Source organism: Branchiostoma floridae, chromosome 3, assembly GCF_000003815.2.
Source record: "Branchiostoma floridae strain S238N-H82 chromosome 3, Bfl_VNyyK, whole genome shotgun sequence".
Classification (NCBI taxonomy): Eukaryota; Metazoa; Chordata; class Leptocardii; order Amphioxiformes; family Branchiostomatidae; genus Branchiostoma; species Branchiostoma floridae.
In genome coordinates, this window is record NC_049981.1 from 11,334,023 (window position 1) to 11,356,961 (window position 22,939).

The window sequence follows — 22,939 nt, forward strand, 5'->3', positions numbered from 1 at the left end:
AGGATGGAATAATTGTTTCTCGTCATATTGCGTAACAAAAATGTTATGGACAATGAAAGATTAGAGTGCATGTGACTATGTAGAATGTATAAACAAAACAAAAAAAATAAACAAAAACAGTTACGGGGGAAAAAAGAAACAATATGCATCATTCCGCGTAATTCGCTAGCAGACGACACACTAAACTACATACGAATGGAGCAAATAGGATCGTAAGTTATAGCAGAGTACACACACATGTACGGACATGACTTCAGTATGTGGCCCTCATTTTCGGAGGTAACAAGCAAAACATTACGCTGGGAGGGGGGATACCAGCTTAGTCACGTTTGAAACCGTATTCCGGTTACTGCAGCGCCACCTACCAGTGGGAATTCGAACCAGTCTTTATTGCCATGTAACTCAACATTCAACGAAGAGCTGTGTTATCCATTAAGCATCACAATACGGCTGTTGAGGATGCCATATCCATAAACGAAGAATTCCCTCGCTGCAAATGGTTTGCCGATGTTTGACACACCTTATACCAAATACGCTGCCCTAATATTTGCATTGCCTCTGCCCGGGGTTGGTGTTGGCACGGTAGTGACGTCCTTAGATTTCATGTTTACATATCGCTGATAACATCTCGCCTTTACAACATCATTCGGTCACTCTGTTGTTAACAAGCCAAGGACGTGATACCGGCGACTGTACAAGAAATGGAGAATTCCCAAGACAAGACGACTTCGAGACGGAAGAAGAAGAGTAAGCGTCTGCTGATCCTCTTGGTAGCGATCCTAGTCTTTGTGTTAGTAGCGGTGGCTGTAACAGTAGCCTTGCTGGTGTACCGGACGGACCAGGAAGCCTCTTCGGGTGACCTGTGGCTGGAAAGCCGCCTACCGTCCTCCCTGGTGCCGCTACACTACCAAATCCAGCTCCAGCCTGATCTGAACACCTTTACTTTCACGGGAAGCGAGCAGATCTCAATCCAGTGTTTGGAGTCTACCAACTATATATTGTTGAACTCCAGACTTCTCAATATTACGGACGGATCTGTCTCTCTACAAACAGCCACAGGAGAGGATTTAAACGTTGAACGCTGGTTTCTGTACCCAGAAAATGAGTTCTTTGTGGTACAGTCTACACAGAGCTTACGAAAGGGAGAAAGCTACGTTCTGAGTGTGTCGTTCTCTGGCTTGTTAATGGACGACTTGCGGGGGTTCTATCGGAGCTCGTATTTGGACAGCCTTACCGGCGAGACAAGGTAAGTACTCAGTAAGAGCCGCACACAACCATAAAACCTACGTCACTATTGTTGTTATAGACGAAGGTGACTTTGCATAAGCCTTAAGCCAGAAGCCATAGGGCAAAAGTCATGCATTCATGTATAGGTTGTAAAACGTATAATATATCATAGGGGCTATGTTGGAAACAAAATTGTGCGGTTCCACGTGTGAAGTAACGTTATACATATATATGTCTACTTGCACCTATATAAAACTAGGTATAGTCGTCATAATTGGTTCAAGTGGACACGCCTCCAACTGAAGTGACGTGAGTGTTTGGGTCTAACGGACTATCTATATCCTTAACAACAAAGACTTGATCGCAATACAAGCAAAGTTTGACTTCAAAACTCGTTGATAAGTGTGGTGCCGAAAAGGGGGCGGGCATGCCGTAAAAAGCGCGCGCTTGTACTTAGTTCAAACACTTCCTTGACACAGAACACACACACGACATGAAAAACACGTAAAACAATAAGTAATCGTTTGAAGGAACCGTCTGAATATTTGCTCCACTTTGGTGAAGTGACGTCAGCTGTAGATAGCGTGCGGTAAATCAAGTTTCCGAGCCAGACGTATTTGTCAAACACAGTGGTTGTGTGAGCAGGTGTCACATTATATCGTCCCCCCTGGCGTGATTTCGTCACGGGGGGAGGAGGCAAATCTCAAGGTGGACGAATTCGTTGTGACACCGGCGCGGTCTTAATTCGCGATTCATTTCCAAGAAAGCTTGTTGTATGTGTCGCGTATGCTTAACCTTGTACAATAAACTCGTTCATTGGCACATACTAGTGAAACCATATACTCATGAAATGTGTTGACAAGCGTATGAAATTGACCTTTTGTCCCATATCTGGACATACCGTATCAAAGTAGTGTCCGGGCAATTATTTTGGTAAGTGGCAAATATCACTCGTGTCAACACCATGCGTTACTCTAGATCCAACCAGGGAGTTTATAGAAGATTTATAGACCCACATCTTATCACAAAATATAACGCAAGCGAATGAAATGGTCAAAAGTATAACGTAATGCTTACATTCCCTGTTTCCTAATCTGCAGCAACTGGTGAGAGTAGCAATGTAACGTACAAAAACACCATGTTAACCTTTGAATATATAATCTGTAGCGATATAGGGCAGTCCAAGAGTGGGAGGGGTGTACTGTGTGGCGCGCCGTGTGCATACTCCATCTGTCCTTTCCAACATTGCTTATCCCGAGATTATACTAAAAACAAACATGGAAAGTAGACAGTTTGTTGCGTCTTTAAATTTGTTAGATATGCTCTTGAATATACGTCTGGCAAAGTCTTCATAACTACGACTATTCTACTCTAGATTTGCGTCTAGCCTTAATAAAACGTATAGGTTTTAGCAGTCACACTCAACTTAGGTGAAACATGTTGCTTTTTTTAAGTATTGTAATGAGCCCTCTCTATTAATCTTGCTTTCCATCATGCAAACCGGGTAACCCCTAATCTCGAACCAGATCCACGGTGCGTAATGTATAGTATCAAACTTCCCGTATCAAACCTCCGGTGCCCGTTTGACTCCCTTAGCCGGCTACACTCCTTGGCAAGCTTTGATACTATCTTATGGCACCGTAGGATCTGCTTGGAGATTAGGTAACCCCTACACATATGTTAGGTTCTTTTTGTACAGTTTAACGCCTGGACTCCCCCATACACGGGTCTAATATGATGTGAAAAACTCGTTACTTGCTATCGTTACACGTTATGTTGATCTGAAAGCTGTTCCCAAAAGCTGTTTTTAAAATAGAGTATTTATGGATGGCAACGTTGGTTTCAAATTGCAATATTTTGAGACTTTGAAACTACCGCCCGTCTACTTTATATAGCAAAACATCCTGTTTTGAAAAACAACGTATATAGGTTACCCCAAGAATTAACTATTGCTAGATACCCTTGAAGCAATTGTATAATTTTTTCGACTTATTGGGACAGGCAGATGTTTTAGATCTGTCCTTAGCCTTGCGCCTGATTAACTCAACTATCGCACGCTGTTCACCAAATAGGCTTGGCAAAAGTCCAGGTCAAACGCTGTACTCACCGTGCAAGAATGTACGGAGTCAGGAGCCAGGTGCACAAAAGAACAGACAAGATATTTGAGCAAGAACATCATGCACTGCCACTTTGGCCCGAGTTGCCAAGACGATGAGTTGGCAAATAGCCACACACAAGCACGCACGCGCGCACACTGGCACGCGCGCGCACACGCACAGATACACACTGACACGCGCAGACACAAAGAAACACAGAAACATACACACACACGCATACACACACACACACACACACACACACACACACACGCACACACACACACACACACACACACACACACACACACACATACAGGCGCGCACACACATGCATGGTTACGTCCACTAAACCAAAGGTTAATAATGCCCCTGGACCACAGACCAGCCCGGTATCCCCTATTAATAATAAATCTCATAAGTCACGAAAACAGATCAACACCAGAACTTCACCTTTTCCTCCCGGCGGAAACAATTTCCGGCTCCTGCGACCTTCCCGTAGAGAGCATGTGTAACCTATGCGATCTTATCTACCTGTGTTTGGGCGTCAATCTAAAAATTTCATACGACTAAGGGGACACACGTGCTACGTACCCTGGTCTCCAGACATATTTAGCTCCCGGCACTTCTGCATTTGCGGAGAGGACAGAAGAGACTCACTGCAATACGGCCAGGCTACACACGTGCGGCAACTGCCTGTTTCTTTGTTATTACCTCCATGAAAAATGGAGGTATAGTTCTTGGCCCAGTTTGTTTCTTTGTGTTTCCACAGTAGTAACTTGAGAACCTCTGGAGAGATTGTGATGATGTCTATGGGTGGGTACGTGTTGTAAACACGGCGATCTATTAACTGGATTTGGGTTCTCTGGCGCCTGGCCTTGGTACTACAATAGAGCCTCCGTTTTTTGTATCTTTTGTCCTAGATATGCTATGGTATTGTTTCACACGAAGATTTCGGAAGTCCACAGTCTGTCAGACTTTGAAGTATGCATCAATGTCCTTTATATTACAAAGTTGTTATTATCTTGACGTTTACCGTTTCTAACAGATTACCGACATCAGGGAAAATCTACTCAATGGTGTATGTTTGACATTCTCTCTGTAGGTATCTTGCTACAACGCAGTTTTCTGCCATAGACGCCCGGAAGGCCTTCCCGTGTTTCGACGAGCCCGCCATGAAAGCCACGTTTGACGTCACTCTCGTCCACCAATCAGAATACACGGCTCTTTCCAATATGCCGATACGGTACGTTATATTTGTTTTCATTCATCATTTCAACCATAGTTTTGTTACGGAAGACCCTACTCGCCAATATGTGTTATCAATATCGCTTGTTTGTCTTCGAATGTTTTGAGTCTGTTTCCACTGACTGGATCCAACATTGGCCAGGAAAATGATGCATATATAATTATTATTGAACTGAAAAATGGTAATTATATAATTGGAGACTTGCAGAATTGTAAGGCTGATTTGTAAGAACGCTTATTGTACAAGGTCCAAAGTTGATGCTGCAGGCTTAGTCAAACAAGTGGGAAATTTCGAATAATAAATGAAAAAAATAAATCTACATAAACTGTAAATCTTTCACAAGGAAAGGCCCTTGATGTCACGGAGGTATGAGGTCTTGAATTTCTTGTTTGATTATGCTGCAGTCAGTCAGATGTAAGAGAAGACGGGTGGACAGCGGATCACTTCGATACCACAGTGCGCATGTCCAGTTACCTGGTCGCCTTCGTTATCTCAAACTTCACCTACAGGGAAAACGTCACTGGTCTCCATGGCAACATAACGGTAAGTTCTAATTTTCAATTGTGCTTTTCATTAATTGCTGGTGGATGCTTTCTTTTCTGTTTTCTGACAAGCTCTTGTTTCTTTTTATCAATTTTATTTTCTTTTTTTCCACTGTTGTCTTCTGTTGTCCTTGGGTTATGTCACGAATCGTATTAAGGTTTACGTAGTACAAAAATGACAAATGTACACACTATTTCGTACACAAAGAAGAGCGCTCACTGACAAGATGTCAGTTAGTCCTCTGATCCATCTCAAGCTGAAATGACCCGAAGCCTATGTCAGGTGACCTGAACGGAAGAGTGATGGATGTGTAACGTCAACAAGGTACCAGACAATCGGTATCGGCCCCCGTCTTTGCTGACCTCTTTAACTCGAGGGGGGGGGGGGGAGCGTTGCACCAAAATCGCGTTTGTATGCGCTTAACAAGTTTTGTAAAGCTTCCATGTAATGATGTTTCCTGCAGTTGAAAGTGTGGGCCCGCCCAGACGCTGTTGAGAACGGTGAGGTGGACTACGCCATCGCCGTGGCCTCCAAAGTGCTGACGTACTACGAGGAATACTTCGGCATCCCTTTTCCTCTTCCCAAGCTTGGTAAGTAAGATATGGCTAGACAAGTATGTTATTGCAGCTTTTATAAAAAAAAAAAAATGCTCACCAAGTTGCCGGCCGTATCCATCGGCCTTTATAAGAAATTTGACCCACTTTCCTGACGCGCAAGAATCTTCGTGACGTCTGACGTCAGGAGTGGGTCAAAGGTGTCTGGAAGTTGATACCTGCCGCCGTTCCGGTTTAACGTGGTTTAACGCAAACTTTTAAGTATCGCACAAACATATGCTAGTTTTCATTCTAAATAAATTACCATTGGTCTTCATGACAAGTGAAGTGCAGTCAACATTGAGCAACTCAGTTGCTGATTTTCATCACTAAAGTTCTAGCCCAACCGTCTAAGTTCATCAAAATCCCCTCGAAATTTAGATAATGAAGAGTTCCATATTTTCAGGGATACCGTTCGAATGACTTACCTATCTAATATTGTAGGGCGGAAGTTTCTTATCATATTGTGTTTCCTCCAGACATGGCGGCGATTCCCGACTTCCCTTTCGGCGCCATGGAGAACTGGGGTCTCATCACTTATCGCGAGACTTCGCTGTTGTACGACCCTTCCGTCTCCACGGAGGCAAACAAACAAAGGGTAGCTGTTGTTGTAGCCCACGAGCTAGGACATCAGGTGAATATATTTACCAACCACAGTCGTACAGCAAACAGTATGTCCAGAGTTTAAATTTTCGATCCAGTGAAAAGCATCAACTACAACACTATATGTAGGGGATGGGGATTTGTACTGACCCATGCTTCTACTCGCTTAAGCTCAGCTACCCTCCCGATGTATTCTTCCATCAAGGATTGCCACAGCTTCGCTTCAAAACTTCCACCCATTTCTTTGGCAGACGAACATTGCTGTCTTCTTACGAAGTCTCCTGTCATTTTATCATCACCAAATCTCCGCTGGTGAAAGAAAGATTCAGTCAGTTCCCGACACTGCTGTTCCTCCCTTCCCTACCCCTGCTGTCACGTAGTGCACGCAACCCCTCACTAACCCCTCACCCCTTCCATGTCCCCAACAACAGTGGTTCGGAAACCTAGTCACAGCGGAATGGTGGGACGACATTTGGCTCAACGAAGGCTTCGCCAGTCACGTTGAATACCTTGGGGCGGCACATGCGGAGCCTGATTGGATGCTGGTATGTGACGTGTCCGATTCCTATTGGATGGCAGTATGACACGTGGTCTTTCTCGTTTTTGTTGTCATGCGCAGTGGTTTGGGAATCTAGTGACCCCTGCGTGGTGGGAGGATCTATGGTTGAAGGAGGGTTTTGCCAGTACAGCTGAATATCCCGGTGTAGACTTCGTGGAACCAACGTGGGCCATGGTAGGTTGTAACGAGTCTTCTTTGTCAGAAAAACAACATCAAACCGACGACACTAACAATAATTTCTTGAAAGGTTCTACTGCACGTGTAACGTTATATCATAGTAGATCATGGCATTACATATGTCTGTGTCGAAGCGAATGGTTATGGTACTGAAACTAAAATAAAGTTAAAGTTGTTTAATACATAACAGAAGGAACGGACAAAAACACAACACAAGTAAGTATGATTCTAAGAAATACAACCTCAGCAAATCTAACATTGACAAAATGAAAACATATGCAATTTTAAAAACGTTTCAAAGGAAACGCGTAAAGGAAGAAAATGGCGAATACCGTTCTTCATTCATTAAGTTTTGAGACAATCAATAATTTGTGGATAACAATTTTATTCTTCAGGAGGACCAGTTTCTGGAGGAAGACCTACATCCGGTGTTCGCCCTGGATTCCCTCAGTACGTCCCACCCCATCTCCCTCCCGGTCAACCATCCCGACGAGATCTCCCAAATATTCGACACCATCTCCTACAGTAAGGTATGGGCATATCTCTAGACAACGCAAGGGATGCTGGGATGGCTGCATTTCCTCCTCTGTAGCTTGATTGCTTACTTGCGTTTGTAGATCCCGTATCTAGAAGTGTTGAAGAGAAATTTCATTACCCATATTGATTATACGACAAGAAATGAATCCACCACTTCTATGTCAATATTTTATGCATATTAAAACTCATGACTCAATGAGTAGTGGATCGGATGCATCAGGTAGTTCGTGGCGTCCTCCGTCTCGGTTCAACTTGTTTTCCCTTCCTTTTCCAGGGAGCGTCCATAATCCGGATGATGAGTTCGTTCCTGGGCAGCAGTTATACCAAGGGCATAAAGGTAAATGTTGGAACTAAAGCTGAAACTTAAATATCATGATCAGTATCTAAGTTGTTGATGAATGAAACCTTTACCCAAAATGGACAGCCATGTGGCGAGTTTGATCCAGATTGTGTCTCTCTTTCCACGTGTACAGAGCTACCTGGAGCGCTACCAGTTTGCGAATGCTGTGCAAGACGATCTGTGGAATTCCCTCACAGAGGTGGGTCCAGATCTCTGAGCTAGTTCACCTTTGTCAGCGGGGTAACCTAAAGCCATGTAGTTTAAAAAAAAGGTTATTTATAATTCAATTTGGGCTATCAAGTTATTGCAATGCTTTCAAAATGTTGCAGTTATTTTCACAGTATTGCACCGCTCCGTCGAACCGACATTACTTAATACCCTATTTGAAAGGGGTACAGATACATTGTGTAAAGGTGAACCAGCGTTACATTTGGAAAAATGAAATATTTTAAACTCGTACTAGTATCACGTTCTTAAAGACTAAGAAAAAAAGGATTGATTGAAGAAAAAAACACACACACAAATAGGTTTGGTAAATCTTTCAGGCAGCCCAGGAGGACGGCCGCACCGACGTGCAGGTGAAAGACGTGATGGACACCTGGACGTTACAGATGGGCTTCCCTGTGGTCACGGTCACCAGAGACTACAGCAACGGCAGGGTCACGGTCAGCCAACGTCACTTCCTGTATGACCCGGAAGCAAACGTACCAGAAAGCCCGTACAAGTGCGTATGTTTCAACTTACGCACAGAGTTCAGATACCTCGAGCTCATATACCTCCATGAAATGATTTGATTACGCAAATCACTTACAGATTTACATAATCAATGCCTGAATATACACATCTTTAACATACTTGCCCATGTCACAAGTATGGAATTCCCATCATCTATCACGTAGATGAAATATGACACTTTGGCATTAAACATGCAAATTAAGTCCATATATGCATATATGTCCATAGATGCACCAAAAACAATACTTCCATTTTTTTGGACATGACGTCACTGTGAGCATAACGACCAGGTCCTAAAACTCTATCTTGTCTTTGTCACTGTATTTCTTTATTCAAATTGTACAGCTGTTTGTGATTCTATTACGATAGGTAAACGACTTGCTCTCAAATCTACACTTTAACGTCGTGTTCCTTCAGCTATGTCTGGCAGGTGCCACTGACCTACACAACAGGAGAAGACATGAACTTTGCTGACCCTCCACAGACGTGGATACGCGACAAAACAGGTTAGTTCGAAAGTAGATGCCTGCAAAACACTTAATTTTTAAATCAAAAGGCAATTTAATGAATCATGATAAGGCTTTGAATCAATGTTTTGAACGAGATGTGACCGAATGCATATCAGAAAAATTTTGTTACACATTTGTGAGGATCACACAATGGGAACATAGCATCCCAAATCCTACCAATCAAAAAGGTAATATTTATGAAGATAAATCAAGATAATGTAAAACTTTAGGGTCACATAATCTCATCCGTGAACATTCTAGGTCACAACACCATAACACAGCCCGCCATGCCTAGTGTCCGAAAAGTCCAGTTTAAACAATTTCTACACCACATAGAAGAACATGGCGCGAGCCGGGCCTGTACAGGTCTAGCACACTAAAAGTGGACCCACGTCGCATGCCTGTGTTAGTGGCTTTTGCCCTGTATTAAATTAAGACTTGTCTCTATTGTGGGAAGCAGAGACACTGGTTGTTTAATTTTGTTTTCATTTGTTACCTGCAGAAGAATTCCCGTTGTCAGCAGCACCTACAAGCTGGTTGATCGCCAACGTTAACCAGACGGGTTATTACCGGGTTAACTATGACATGGCTAACTGGGAACTACTCACCAACTTCCTGATGAGCGATGACTTTCAGGTAAATATATAAAGAAAACAAACAAAAACGAACAATAGACAGAGGGTAAAATCTTTAAGAGGATATTGAGGCTATGTCATCAAAAGTGATTTTTCTAACAGTGAATACGACTTTTTTCCAGGCTATTCCAGTCGCTACAAGGTCTGCCCTTATTGACGACGCTTTCAACATTGCGCAGTAAGTGGCTATTCTTGCTAACGAGAACTTTATAGTCCACCTTATTATTCACTACATTTATTAATGATAAAGAAATCAGTAGCAACAGGTACTAAAGTTTCTACATCTATATGATGCAAAAAATATGGCGGGGCTCGAAACGAACTTTGGACACAGCAAGCATACATCATAACAATTTCTTACCAACTCATCCTCTTCGTCCCTAGATAGACATAAGGCCGTCTGTACGTTGATTAAAAATTTGATGCAAAAATCTAGGCTTCTATTGATGTTTTTGTTCCAGATCTGGCGGCCTCAGCACTGTGATAGCTCTTGACCTCTCGCGATATTTGAGACGTGAGCGAGATTACCTGCCATGGGCGTCGGCCAGTCGTGCTTTTGGTTACATCTCCAACATGATGGCGGGGACAGGCAGCAGCCAACACTTAGAGGTGGCAAAAATACCAACTTAACAAACATGAAACAAACGAAATTCCCGTTGATACAAAACTAAGACTTCAAGTTTCTTTGATATAATTTCTCCTAGATTCTCCTTGAGCCATTTTTTTGACCGTTAGACAGAATGTGGTCTTCATATCTCCATATCTATAATTCAGACTGTAATTTCCAACACAATTACTGGACATTTCGACTGTACAACACCAGTCTTTGTCAAGGAATGAATCACAGACGTCTCTTTGTGCAGATTGCAGACACGTGACTCACTGAGTAGCTGGCCAAATGTAGCAGATAATCTGTAGCGTCCTCCGTCTCTATTCATCATATCCTTGACAAAGACGTATGTTGTGGGTACAGCCAGAAATTCCAATTACTTCCTTACTAGAAGGTAATTCTTTTTTATAAATTGTACCAACACAGGTGAATTTTCAAGTTAATCTCATTTGGTACCGAATGTTTCCCCGTTGTAGAGATACGTGTTGAACCTGGTACTGCCTGTTTACAACACATTGGGATGGGAGGATACTGGCGGCCATCTAGAGAGGTGATTTCACGAATTGTGTTTGTTATATGTTTGTGCTGCTGCTATGTGTGTTCGTTTGTACTGCTGCTATGTGTGTTCGTTTGTACTCGTGTGTGTTCAAGTGTGTTCGTGTTTCAGTGCTCATGTGTGTGTGTTTGTTTGAGTGTATTTGTGCTCTTGTGAGTGAGTCTCAGTGTTATCATGAAGGCATGTGTGCGTGTGGCATAACACACCAGCTACGCACATGTGTGTAACATCCATTGGCATAATACCGGTCGGTTTACTGCAATTTCTCAAGCAATGCTAATTTGGCAAATGATCAACGCATCATTTTCTCCAGTTACATGTTGCTGTTACAGCTTACCTTTGCCACTTCTTCTGTGTAAATTATTTTGTCTCTCTGGTCCTGCTAAAAACATAGTATCGTAATTGGAACACACCGCGGAATTGCACGGAGAACGGGCGCGTGGTTGGAAGGGGGTGCACTATACCGGCCGAACGAAACACGGCACAATTAACTGCCGCTATGTACCTTTATACATCCTCTGTCGTTCCTTTCTTTCCTGTTAGTAGTTGCACAAAACAAAAATCTGCACGAGCATACAAAAAGTCATGAGAAAATGGGCGTATACTGACAAGAATTTTCATTTAATTTTGGTCCGTCACAACCGCTATGACGTAAAACTTTACTGCTGGCCGTAGCATTAAAAATGGCGGGAAAATGGCGGCGTACGTTCAATTTGACCCATTCAGCCGTAGATCCGGGCGATAATGCAACGGTTCCTCACACTTTTACACGAGTTGTAGGTCACCAAAAGAAATTCAAGATTGCTGTTGAATCATGCTCGTCTTGTGCCGTGAGCACATGTGATTATTATCTACAAATCTGGCGGTGAACGTGACAGTGTGTTCGTCCCACGACGAGCTCGCCTGCCCCGAAAATGACCTGAAAACTTTTGGCCTTGTTGTCTTCGAATGCATTGTTATCGATGCTTTGTAAATGGTGTATTGGACACCTAGATGTCTGAAGTGTGCATACCTCAGAAATAACTATTGTTGCATGTGTAGATCTCTTTAAGTTCCACTACTTTTAATCGACCGGTATAAGGCTTATGACCGGTATTATGCCAATGCATGTTACTTGATGTTTGTGTTTTCCTTTGGGTGTGTTCGCGTGTGGCTTACTAGTATAAACAAACTTCATTACATGGGAATAGCAAAAGTCTAATCTCTGATATACAGCACCAAATATTTCCTGTGCATATTCGGTGGTATCGTTAGCATTTGAAAAACTTTTTGTTTGTTGTAACTGCCACAGATATAACCGGATGACGGCCTTGTCTTTGGCATGTAATTTCGGCTACAACGGCTGTCTTCAAAACGCTTCACAGAAGTTCTCAGAATGGCGAGGAGGGGGCAGGTAATCCCTTAACGTTTCTACTCGTATCCTGTGCATGTAGTTATAATCAGGATGCAACATTTTTTTATTTTAAAGCCAGTGACGTTTAAGCACATTCATGACAACATCGAACATGTCCTCCATTTTTATTATGGTGCATCATGGGTATATATAGGATTGACGTCACAAGCAACGGAATTGCGAAAACATCATTCACGTTTTCATTGATGTCAGCTAAAAGTTCAATAAAAAGGGTAATTAGGTATTTTTTTCTATTTTCCCTTTCTTCTGTATACCACCATGTGTAAAAATTAATGCTTGGTTTTCTTTCTCTGTAGCGTTTCTCCGAATCTAAAACGCACTGTGTATTGCTATGGGATCGCGAACGGTAATGAGAATGACTGGAACTTCGCCTGGCAGAGATACCTCAGCACGGACACTGTTGCGTCCGAGAAGGCGCTCCTCCTGTCGGCTTTAGCGTGCACTGCAGACCAATACGTACTCAGAAGGTACCTACCGAAGCAGTGCTCCTGGCAAAGGAACTAACACTGACATACATCAAACCATATCTTACGATTTGATATAGGTGCAAGACAGCGGCAAAACGCTTCAATGCGCTCACAGACCGTTATACTTTAGTACATGAAAAGTAATGATGACTTGATTTGTTATATGTTGTAAGATTCGTGTTCAGCACCAAGGACAGAGCCATAGGGAAGTTTTGCATGCTGTTCATAATAGCTCGGTAACAGCCGTGTTCCTCAATACTGTAAATGCAGAAATGTTCGCGATGGATTAATGTTCGCGGTTTTCGCGGTGACCACTTCACCGCGAATTTAAAACCACCGCGAACATTTTTCTATTCTGATATTAGATTGCAGTCTATGGTGTTACCGCGAACTTAAATCCACCGCGAAAAGTCCCTTTTCCCGCTACCGCGAAATTAAATCCCCGCGAACTTAAATACATTTACAGTATATCAGCCAATGATTCACATTATAGCAAAATGACATGGAATATGTGTCTTGGCCGCTACATATTGGCCACGTATCACTTATTGACCACTTTGAGAGCTGTATTTCTCATGCTCATGATAAAGATTAGCTGGTATGGGGGGGGGGGGGGGTATACAACCAGGGACATTTTCAGGCCATTTCTTATCACTGATGACCACTATTGTCATGCTTAGATATCTGGATTGGACCATTGACTCCACAAAAGTTCGCAAAGGTGATGCACTCAACACCATTGTGTCCATCTCTGGTAACAAGCTAGGGAAGGCCATGGTATGGACCTTTCTAAACCAGAACTGGGACTATATCTTCGACAGGTGAGGATCCACTGTTGTTGTTATACTGTTGTTGTTACTATTTTTGAGTGGGCCAGCTACTCTTTGCTAGCTAACAGCTAGGTGCTGATTTGGGGGAAGCCTACAATTGGCAGGGCTAAATCAAGGGTCGAAAAGGCAGCCTGTATACATTTTTGGACATGTGCTGCCTACAAACCCCAATACCACTGTAATTGACCCAGTTGCAGCCATTGAACTGAGAAGGACCCATCCTTTTTTTAATAAATGGTTTCTTTAACGTGCTCAAGCTGTGGCCTTCCTCAATTTAACGTCCTTTCCAAGGTATAGTCCTGACCAGGTATAGTCATGTACTCATTTTCACCTGGGTGAAGTTGTGTACTGTGCCCTTACCAATGGTATGGGAGATATCAGGTTTTTTCAATCAGTATCACTATAACTGATGTGAAAACATGCAAGCTTCCTTAGGATATTTATTGTTTATATTAACTGATGTAAGTTTTCAATAAGGATACATTAAGGTGCTAAGAAATTTGTAATGTTTTGAGACTTTGGTGCTTCTACTATATGCTGATGACTATGTTTTTTCTATAAAATGTACTTTTTCTAGTTATGGAGGCTCACTGTTTGGCCTTACCGGCCTAATTCTGGGTGTCACAGAGAACTTCAACACAGAGGAAGAACTACAGCAGGTACAAAACCTTGATAGTTTGTGGAGATTTTTTTCCTCTTTTATGTGCACTGTATATACTAGGCATTGTATTGCCATTTTGGGCCCCAAGAAGGCAACAGAAATGTATATTATTAGTATATTAAATACAGGAAATGAGATAGCCTAATTTGGGACCTTTTACCTGACTTCCTGTCAGTGCCCACAACAAGAAAACACACACACAGCCATACCTAAAATTTACCTGCTGTTTGACAAAGGTAGAAGACGAATTTCATCAAAACTACCTTTTATTTTCTATCTTTTCCTCTTACCGTAGATGCAAGACTTCGTCACCAGTCACCCAGAACTGGGCACAGCTACACGAGCATTTCAGCAGGCCCAGGAGAGAGCCAGGGCTAACATCAAGTGGAGACAACAAAGCGAAGACGATGTTGCACAGTGGCTAGCAGACAACCAGAGAGAAAGTGCTACACTTTAACAATCAATTTCACAGATATATCTTACAAACAGCAATGAAGTAGTGTAAGTTTTAAAAGATAATCTCAGCTTGTACAAATAAAATTATGGTACTTTTGTGTCTATCTTGTTGGCAACCTCTTGTGACTGGCAATAAAAGAAGCAATGGGCAAGTTTTATATTTTTTGTTTCCATACAGTTTATTCAGGGTAATTGTACATTCATACTGGCAATAAATTGGTGAACAAAATTGCAGAAGTACAAAAACAGAAGGGTAATTCTGATGGTAAAAATAAAGAAATTGAAGTCAACATCACAATAGCAGCACACAATTTACAGAGGTAATATAAACACATCACTCATTCATTGTGCATTCATGTGTCGCCTTAGCTACATGTATTATCACTGAATCTTTACTACATGTATAAACAATCACAGAAATTATCATACAAGCTTTCTCCGGGACATACACATTTGCCTCAAATCAGAAAAAAAATATGATGAAGTATATATTGTTGGGTGATCTGCAATAGGTACAATGTATACATAGCATACAAATCTAAGCATTCAATACTACATTCTTGTTATTTCTGTACTACTCATTTAAGGATACCTAAAAGTCATCATAAAAGGCTCCACCCTTGAGGTATAGCCAAAAACAATATGATCACATCCATTTCACTTGTTTCTTGTTGAAAGATGCAACTAAGCAGAGCAACTCAAACCTACACAACTCGAATGATGCAGTTTTGGAGGAAACAGTGGGCTACATGAAAAGCATTTTCAAGAAAGAGATTACTAATAGTACATTTAATAATGTGCATGTAAATTGTGTCATTTCTTCTGGCTGCTTGCTTGATTTGTGAATATAGTTTAAAATCAGACAAGAATTGAAAGTTATACATGTAAATAGGAAAGAAGAAAAGGCAATGGTAGCAAACTGATGGTCACAAATATTTTGAAACATGCTCCAAGAAACAAGAAATGAAATTGGTTTAGCCTTATTCTATTGTACAAGCAAACAATCATGCATAAAAATGAACAGAATGAATATTTTACAGCCTTAAACATACACAAAATTGATTTATTTGTAAGGTACACTATGAGGTGGAATATTTTAATGAAAGAAACGAAAACAAAGAAATATAATTTTGGACAGTGTTGTGTTGCTTATCCAAGCATGATGGGGGAGGGGGTGAAACAGATGGTAGATTGTCTGACCTTTGTTACGTTATCAAGGTCACACATTTTTGTGATAGTACAGCAAAAAACGGTTTAACCAGGGGGGGGGGGGTCGACTGAAAAGAATGCAAATTTGGAGAATGCATGTACAACTGAAAGATATACAATACTTTGTAAAGATTTTGTTCATATTTTTTTACTTTCCAAAAACACCAACTGATCAAAGAATATTCCACCCCTAACAACTGAGTGTATTGCACAAAGTTGAAAACAAATTAAATAAAAAAATATGACACAAACGTTGTCCTCATATCAGTCTTAAAGACTAGGAGTAAGAGCAAAACATTTGGCCGGAGTTCATTGTGTAAACTTGAAGTCATTATTTACAAGTGTGCACAACTCTAAATAGGTGTTAGAAGCATGTTACTATTGTTACATCTATGTTTGCACATTACAATACTAGTATTGACGACTTTACTAAACCATCTACAACACATTTCAATATGCTGTACCATGGCTATTCTAAAATGCTCGGGTGGGGTGTGGGGTAAATTTATGAGTTGATGAATTGAATGTAATGGCAACAATGCATCAATACTGAAGTAATTGTTGATAAAGTGATAAGAGAATCAAGAATTCCCAGTGAAAACGGGCAATGAAAACACTTCTTTTGCCATGAGATCTAGAGAGATAAGGGGGAGGGGTGCAAGACATACTTGTATGGTTGCAATAACTTTGCCCAGTATTGTGACATTTCCTCAGGATTTTTGTCAAAGAACTGTACTTTTAAGAGGTGCAGGTATTCCATGACAAACAACACAAGATATCATCAATGTCCTGTATAGCATCAATAAATTGCTGGATTATGTATATCGAGCCATTCATTCCTGAAAGTTTAAAACAATGGGAGGGGGGCAGTACGCACATCACAAGTTGTCACTTACATGGAGTTAGTTATGACCTTCCAGAAAATGGACCCATCAGCATCAACTCCTTCCCCCCTTTGGCATCAGAAAAAGAACCACAAATTTATGTTACCATCACAGGATTATAGAAGGCAGCATTTAGCTTAGGTATGGCTTTCATAATTACATTTATGTCAACACAAAGCAAGGCATTACTGTTCACAAAAAACACTCCGCTGGACCTTATTATGAAACATTTAACATGTACATTTTGTATTACAAAACTCTGTGTGGCATGCAGTGGTTTAACCTGACATATTGTCAGAAAACTTGGAGCAACTTAATCATTATTCTATAGATTTTCAACTGCCAAATGGTTTACTAAGTGCTATTATCATGTGATTTTCACAGTACTCATGTCAATAATAATATACTTACTAATAGCAAGAAAATTAACCTCTGACATGGCAACAAATATCGGCTTATGAGGCAACAATATAATCCTTGTTGTTTGTTGCAAAATATTAGCATTATGCAACACATGCTCAGAGCTAAACAATCCAGTTTTATGCCAAATTTCAAGTCGTAAGCCATTTAAGATCTTTTAAGGTAAGGGTTGCATTTGGGACATGTATGTGACATTGTGTACTTTCGTCCATAACACAAAATATAAATTCTTAAAGATCAGAATGCTTGAATGTACGCTTTATAGGGAATGTACATAAGACCCGTTTTAGGATAAAGTGTAAGACTGTCCAATTGTCAGTCTTTGTTTAAAGGGACTGGGGTGTTTTTTTACAATAATAATAATCAATATACACAACATATCCTGATCAAACATACAACCATTCTGGTCAGTTGCATAACCATGAGTAAAACTACCATTTTATACAAATCTCAAACAAGCATCTAAAAAATCAGGTCATAGCCCTAGGCTTCATGGGTAATGGTGTATCATGGGTAATGGTGCATCATGGGTAATGGTGTATTGTGGGTAATGGTAAACAGTAGGACGGATTGTGATGAATTGTAACGGTAATCCAAGAGAAACTGTTGCCAACTCAGACAATAACACCAGCTAGGAGTTATGCCCTGAATTTCAGTTCCAACTTGACTGATATATATAACTTATCGGTACATGAGACATAAGATTTTGCACCATGAGCTACACGCCTTTCCACAAAAGAAGGAAACAGCTTCCAGAAGAAACAAGGATTCCAGTTAGCTTGCTGACTTCAAAATTCATAGCCAGCTTGATGACTTAACATGCGTCAAATCTTCTTTGATTGTAAAAATGTAGCAGATGTCATAGCAAGCAGACCAGATATTGTACACTACAGTATCATTACCATTTGCTTCATAGATACAGAACACAAAAACATGACCTATTCATCTAAGACAATGGAATTATCAGTTTGTACATTCAGTGACATTATTAGCTATATTAGATAATGACATTATGTTGACTCGTCTTACATGTTTAAATCTAAAGGGAGTTTGCAGAGCATGGCTATGTAATTCTATGCTTTCAATGGAACTACATATAAAGCAGTTTTATTCCACAGACCTACGTGTTGTTCTATACATTTTATGCTTTCTGTCTGAGGAGTTCTGCAATGCTCCTACAGGCTTCGTGGAGAAATTACGTAATGTTCTTTCATGTCAGGAGCTAAGCACTATTTCACTTTACTCCACGGAGCTCTGCATTATTCTAGTACATGTATACTCCACAGAGCTACCCTACATTTGTACCATGAAATTTCACATCACATTTTACATCAAGTGAAAGGAATCATTCTCGGACTTGAGATTTCATTCCCTTTCAAGTTTCAGACAGTCGCACTTGCCAGCAAAAGACCCCTCATTTCAGCATGAATATCACGTTTTTCTTCTTCAACAATTTCAATTTTACTTCATATCCGTTACCTTTATGTATTTTCAGACTTCTGGAACAAGCCTGCAGTTGCTTTTCCACATTTCTGTGATAGAATTGTGAATTTTTACTCAAGAAAAGAAATTTTCATTCTAGCAAAATAAGGAATCCAGTGAGAGCAAGAGGACCAGCAATTTACATGTGTTATCAGACGTCTTTGGGAAAGTCTGGACTCAACTTACATACATAATTTTTTTTTTCCTGGAAATCTCAACAACATTAATCCTACTTATTCACAGACAGAATATTCAGTGCATAGCCACAGGTTATGCCAAATACATCAAATCCTTTTTACAACATCATAACCCAAACATTTTCCTTACACATGTACCCTGCCAACTTGTAAGATGAACATCCTTTTTGTGCCAGAAAGTTAAAATGATTTGCAGTGCACAATTCGTATTGCACTCAGACAGAAAAGCGACAGTGCCCTTGCTATCTCTCATCACTTCACGTTGGAAAGCATCTGTCTACAAGATATTTCAGGGGCAAACATATGTACAATTATTTGCAAACTGTAGAATGGACAAGGAGAACAGTCTACTTGGCTTTTCTAAGGATGGCTGACACAATCGCAACGGTCTTTGAAACCTGGAAAATTTCACACGGTAGCGTGAAATCTACTACTAAAAGTTTTTTTCTGAACGTGGGTCGTGATAGTGGACTCCATAAGATTTTGTTTGGATCCCCTGGAATAAAATCAGCTGCTCTTTCAATATTAACAACAATTCTGTAAATACGCATTCAAACTTCACAATGGACCCGTAGAAGGATCAACTTTTTGCTTAATTTTGGACAAGTTTTGGAAATGTTCAGCTATTTTCTTGGCATCATAAGTACACATACAGTTCTTCACCAACATCATCACAATAGCCAACAGGCATCCTTTTGGGTGGTTACAAATGAAATCATCTCCTTTTACTCAGTTTTAGATAGAACTTTACAAATTGTGTTTCCTGACGGCTGTCATGACTTCCCTAATCACACGACCTGTCACATGATCCCAGGTCACATGACCAGTCACACGACTTACAGATCACATGACCATCCATTCCACAGCATGAAATGGCAAAGGCAGCAAACACTGGTGTGCTGTTGGGCATGTATTATATTGTTCTTTTAATCTTAGACTAATAATTCCAAATACCCAGCTAGCTTAGATTTGACGTGGCCTTTGTGTTCAAATTGCTTTATGGTATGGAATGACCTCAGTTACAGTAGCCAGTGACATGACCTGGTCATATCATCATGAGATTATCTAACCAATCAAAACCTATATACATCACATGACCGATCACATGACCTTGCAGCAATGCAATTGGTTGCATTACCGCAAGATTGAATGACAATAATAATGACACAACATAATACAACTGAAATGAAATGAACATAATATAATTTCTAACAATAGTTGTTGACCTTGGCCATGAAGGTCGCCTGAGAAGTGGTATCATCACTACTCCATGGTTGCTTTTGGTCGTTGCCTTTTGATGACATTGTTCTTTGTTTCATCATGGCTGTGGTTGTCCTGTTTAGCGTTCCTGGAAACACAATTTCATAGGTTAGCATACTACAGGTTAGTACTCTTTGTGAGCCAAAGATTTGAACCTTTAAAACTGTGTAACCTTCCTGTAATACATCTTATGCAGAATCCAAACCATTGATTGGATAGCATGCTGTCATTACTCATGGCAGAACTGTGTGATTGGTTGGGCTGCGTCAGGTAACCAAAATCACCAGTGTGGTTCGTCGATGTAGGTTAGACATCCAGGTAATAAGATACACCAAAAAGTAGTTACTCAAGTAACTGGATATGGTTTTGGAAATGGTCAGACGTTTCGGATAGTCAGTGACACTGACAAAGGATAGTGGATTCTATCCGAAACATCTGACCGTTGCTTGAGTAACTACTCAAGTATTATTAATACTATTTATAGAACAAAACAGCACACAAACAGTCCACATGACACTCACCCATTCTCCAATGGCCCATTCGGCCCATTCTTGACCTTCGGACTCCCGTTCATGAGCGGTGTTTCTTTTGAGCCCGTTTTCTTGGGTTTTGTTTCGATGTCGTCTTCTCTGATGTCGTCCACTGATGACATCTGTCCCGTCAGCACTCGGAACAGGAAGAGCATGATGAACTGAAGAAAAGAGATGGAGGAAAAAGTTCAACAGACATATTCCCTACATTGTATGTCTTTATAAAAGCCTCCACAAAATCCTGTAAAAATTTGTCTTATTACATATCTGTAATTTGGACAAGACAGTATCAATTCAGATTCATTTTCAGTCACTGATGAAAGACAGTGGATGCCATTTGAAACGTCTGTCTCTGAAGAGAATTTCTCCAGCTGCTTGATTTTCTTTGTACTACGTAATGTTGTACTGGATGTCATCAATGAAGGACAATTGTCAGAATGTTACTAATGACTTATAATAATACATAGTCTAATAGTATGCTTTTGTGCTTTTGATAATTTGATCTGTAAATATCATTATGACTGGAGCATACCCAGAGCACAAGATATCAGTACTGGAAGCAGTGCTGTGGAAAGCTGCCGGGGGTTCAAAATCTTATCACCAATGCTTCTTGACCTACACCTTCCAATTTACATATAAGCACACACACACAGACAATAACATAACTCACCGAAAACCAGTAGACGTTCATGACCAGGAGAACCCACAGCAAGACGTTGAAGAACAAGTAGAAGGGGAGGTAAGGGACGTAGATTCTACTGAGGTGTCCCGTGGAGTACAGCACCTTCAGGGGGAACCAGTACAGTCGGAACACAAACCTGCATGGAGGGAGGGGAACCACATGCTTATTAGTAGCCTGACTAAATCAAGCTTCTAGCAGCCCTTCCACTGGTCAGGCCTCTAGAGGGTAGAGGCCCAATCAGCCACTGAGGGGAGAGATTGGTGTAATCTTCACACAGGGTAATAGAACGTACCAAGCACAGTAGGGGCATCTTCACTGGATAGTTTTAAAGAGCATTTGCATGACAGGTTGTTCAGTGTAGTATAACCAGCTGCTGCCGCACGGCGTGCCTGCGAAACAGGTGTGTTATGCTGAAGGGCGGTTATGCTGGCTATAAACATGTAGATACAGATACAGAACCTGGTACATCTTGTAAGTAGGAGCAGGATTCAGAACGTTGAAATGCTGCAATATGCAAGGGAGTATCAGACAGCGCTGCGACCAAAGTAGTAGTCAGTATGCACAGGGAACATAAAAATACACGTCAGTAAATAGTTTGCATGTTTGCAAAGCAGTGATGAGTCTATAAGAAAGCATCAGTACAAGTGTTAGGAATGATTCTGGTGTTAACTTACGAAAGCCTATTCTGCAGTCTCTGTCCATTAGCATTACAAGCCTTCAAGATATTGCTTAATAGCTGAACTTTGTTTACACACATTTGTGTCCTTTTTTACTGTCAACATTGTCCCTCTTTCAACCACTTCATAAGTAGGAGACATTACGGATTATGCATTTATTATGAGTTAGTGGTACATGTTAGTTTTCATGTATGTAAATTTTGTCCTAGTAGTAGTCCAAATATACTAAATTCTGAAGTAAGTGTTGTAAGTTTTGCATTCAACATTATTTGAGCCTTGGCAACATTCTGAACCAGTATCCGTCATTCCAGTTTTTTATTTCACAAAAATTTGTTGCCAAGAACTTCAGAGGTACAAAATCTGTTGATCAGGGTTAAACTCAGCTGGCCTTTGTAGGCCCTGGAGACAGTTAGCCTGGTATCCAGCCGTAATATAGCTTCCGAGTCTCTTCTCTCCTCTCTGGCAATTGCCAGAGACAGTCTAGCATTCATGATGTCCCAATCCAGTTTTACATTACTGCTACAGAAACACACAAACTAAAAACTATACATCCAGATTTCAAGGGGGTAATAAGGAAAAAGAACTTCATGACAGCATCTCTTTTCCTAGGAAAGAGACAAATACAAGCACAGTGTGCAGGTTAGACTTTACAGGATATACTCTCTTCGGTATCATCATGCTGTGTTTGTAACACACATGTACTAATAGGTTTGTTGTACCGTAATTTGCCTGTTTAGTCTACTCTGAAAAATTCAACATGAAACAATTAATGTACTTCAATGAAAACCCAACACTCATACC

General features: G+C 40.8%; 2 protein-coding genes across 3 annotated transcripts in view; one reads left to right on the forward strand and one right to left on the reverse strand.

The window, feature by feature from the left end:
• Positions 1-563: 563 nt before the first annotated feature.
• Positions 564-15,724, forward strand: LOC118411279 (aminopeptidase N-like). 2 transcript variants are annotated; one of them, XM_035813456.1, is made up of 20 exons: positions 564-1,246; positions 4,429-4,569; positions 4,977-5,115; positions 5,579-5,705; positions 6,188-6,342; positions 6,931-7,044; positions 7,443-7,577; positions 7,859-7,921; positions 8,058-8,123; positions 8,470-8,648; positions 9,077-9,165; positions 9,671-9,804; positions 9,926-9,981; positions 10,265-10,412; positions 10,890-10,963; positions 12,261-12,362; positions 12,680-12,850; positions 13,531-13,671; positions 14,258-14,339; positions 14,637-15,724. In XM_035813456.1, the coding sequence occupies exons 1-20, from the start codon at positions 702-704 to the stop codon at positions 14,796-14,798; spliced, it is 2,823 nt and encodes a 940-aa protein (XP_035669349.1). In that variant the 5' UTR covers positions 564-701; the 3' UTR covers positions 14,799-15,724. The 2 variants fall into 2 exon arrangements, with proteins under 2 accessions (XP_035669349.1, XP_035669348.1); XM_035813455.1 differs by lacking the exon at positions 6,931-7,044 and adding an exon at positions 6,743-6,856 and having other exon boundaries at positions 565-1,246.
• Positions 15,725-16,070: 346 nt separating this feature from the next.
• Positions 16,071-22,939, reverse strand: part of LOC118411284 (ceramide synthase 1-like) — a 23,720-nt gene continuing 16,851 nt past the window's right edge. The window contains exons 5-7 of the mRNA XM_035813462.1: positions 21,450-21,597; positions 20,771-20,940; positions 16,071-20,337 (exon numbers count right to left, since the gene is read on the reverse strand). Of these exons, the coding sequence (XP_035669355.1) occupies positions 20,253-20,337; positions 20,771-20,940; positions 21,450-21,597 (403 nt within the window). The 3' untranslated portion in view covers positions 16,071-20,252. The remainder of the gene's footprint in view (positions 20,338-20,770; positions 20,941-21,449; positions 21,598-22,939) is intronic.

Coding starts and splice junctions, on each gene's coding strand:
- LOC118411279 (XM_035813456.1), top strand. CDS start 702: ATGGAGAATTCCCAAGACAAGACGACTTCGAGACGGAAGAAGAAGAGT. Junction 10,413..10,889: donor GCAGCAGCCAACACTTAGAG/GTGGCAAAAATA, acceptor TCCCCGTTGTAG/AGATACGTGTTGAACCTGGT. Junction 14,340..14,636: donor CAGAGGAAGAACTACAGCAG/GTACAAAACCTT, acceptor CTCTTACCGTAG/ATGCAAGACTTCGTCACCAG.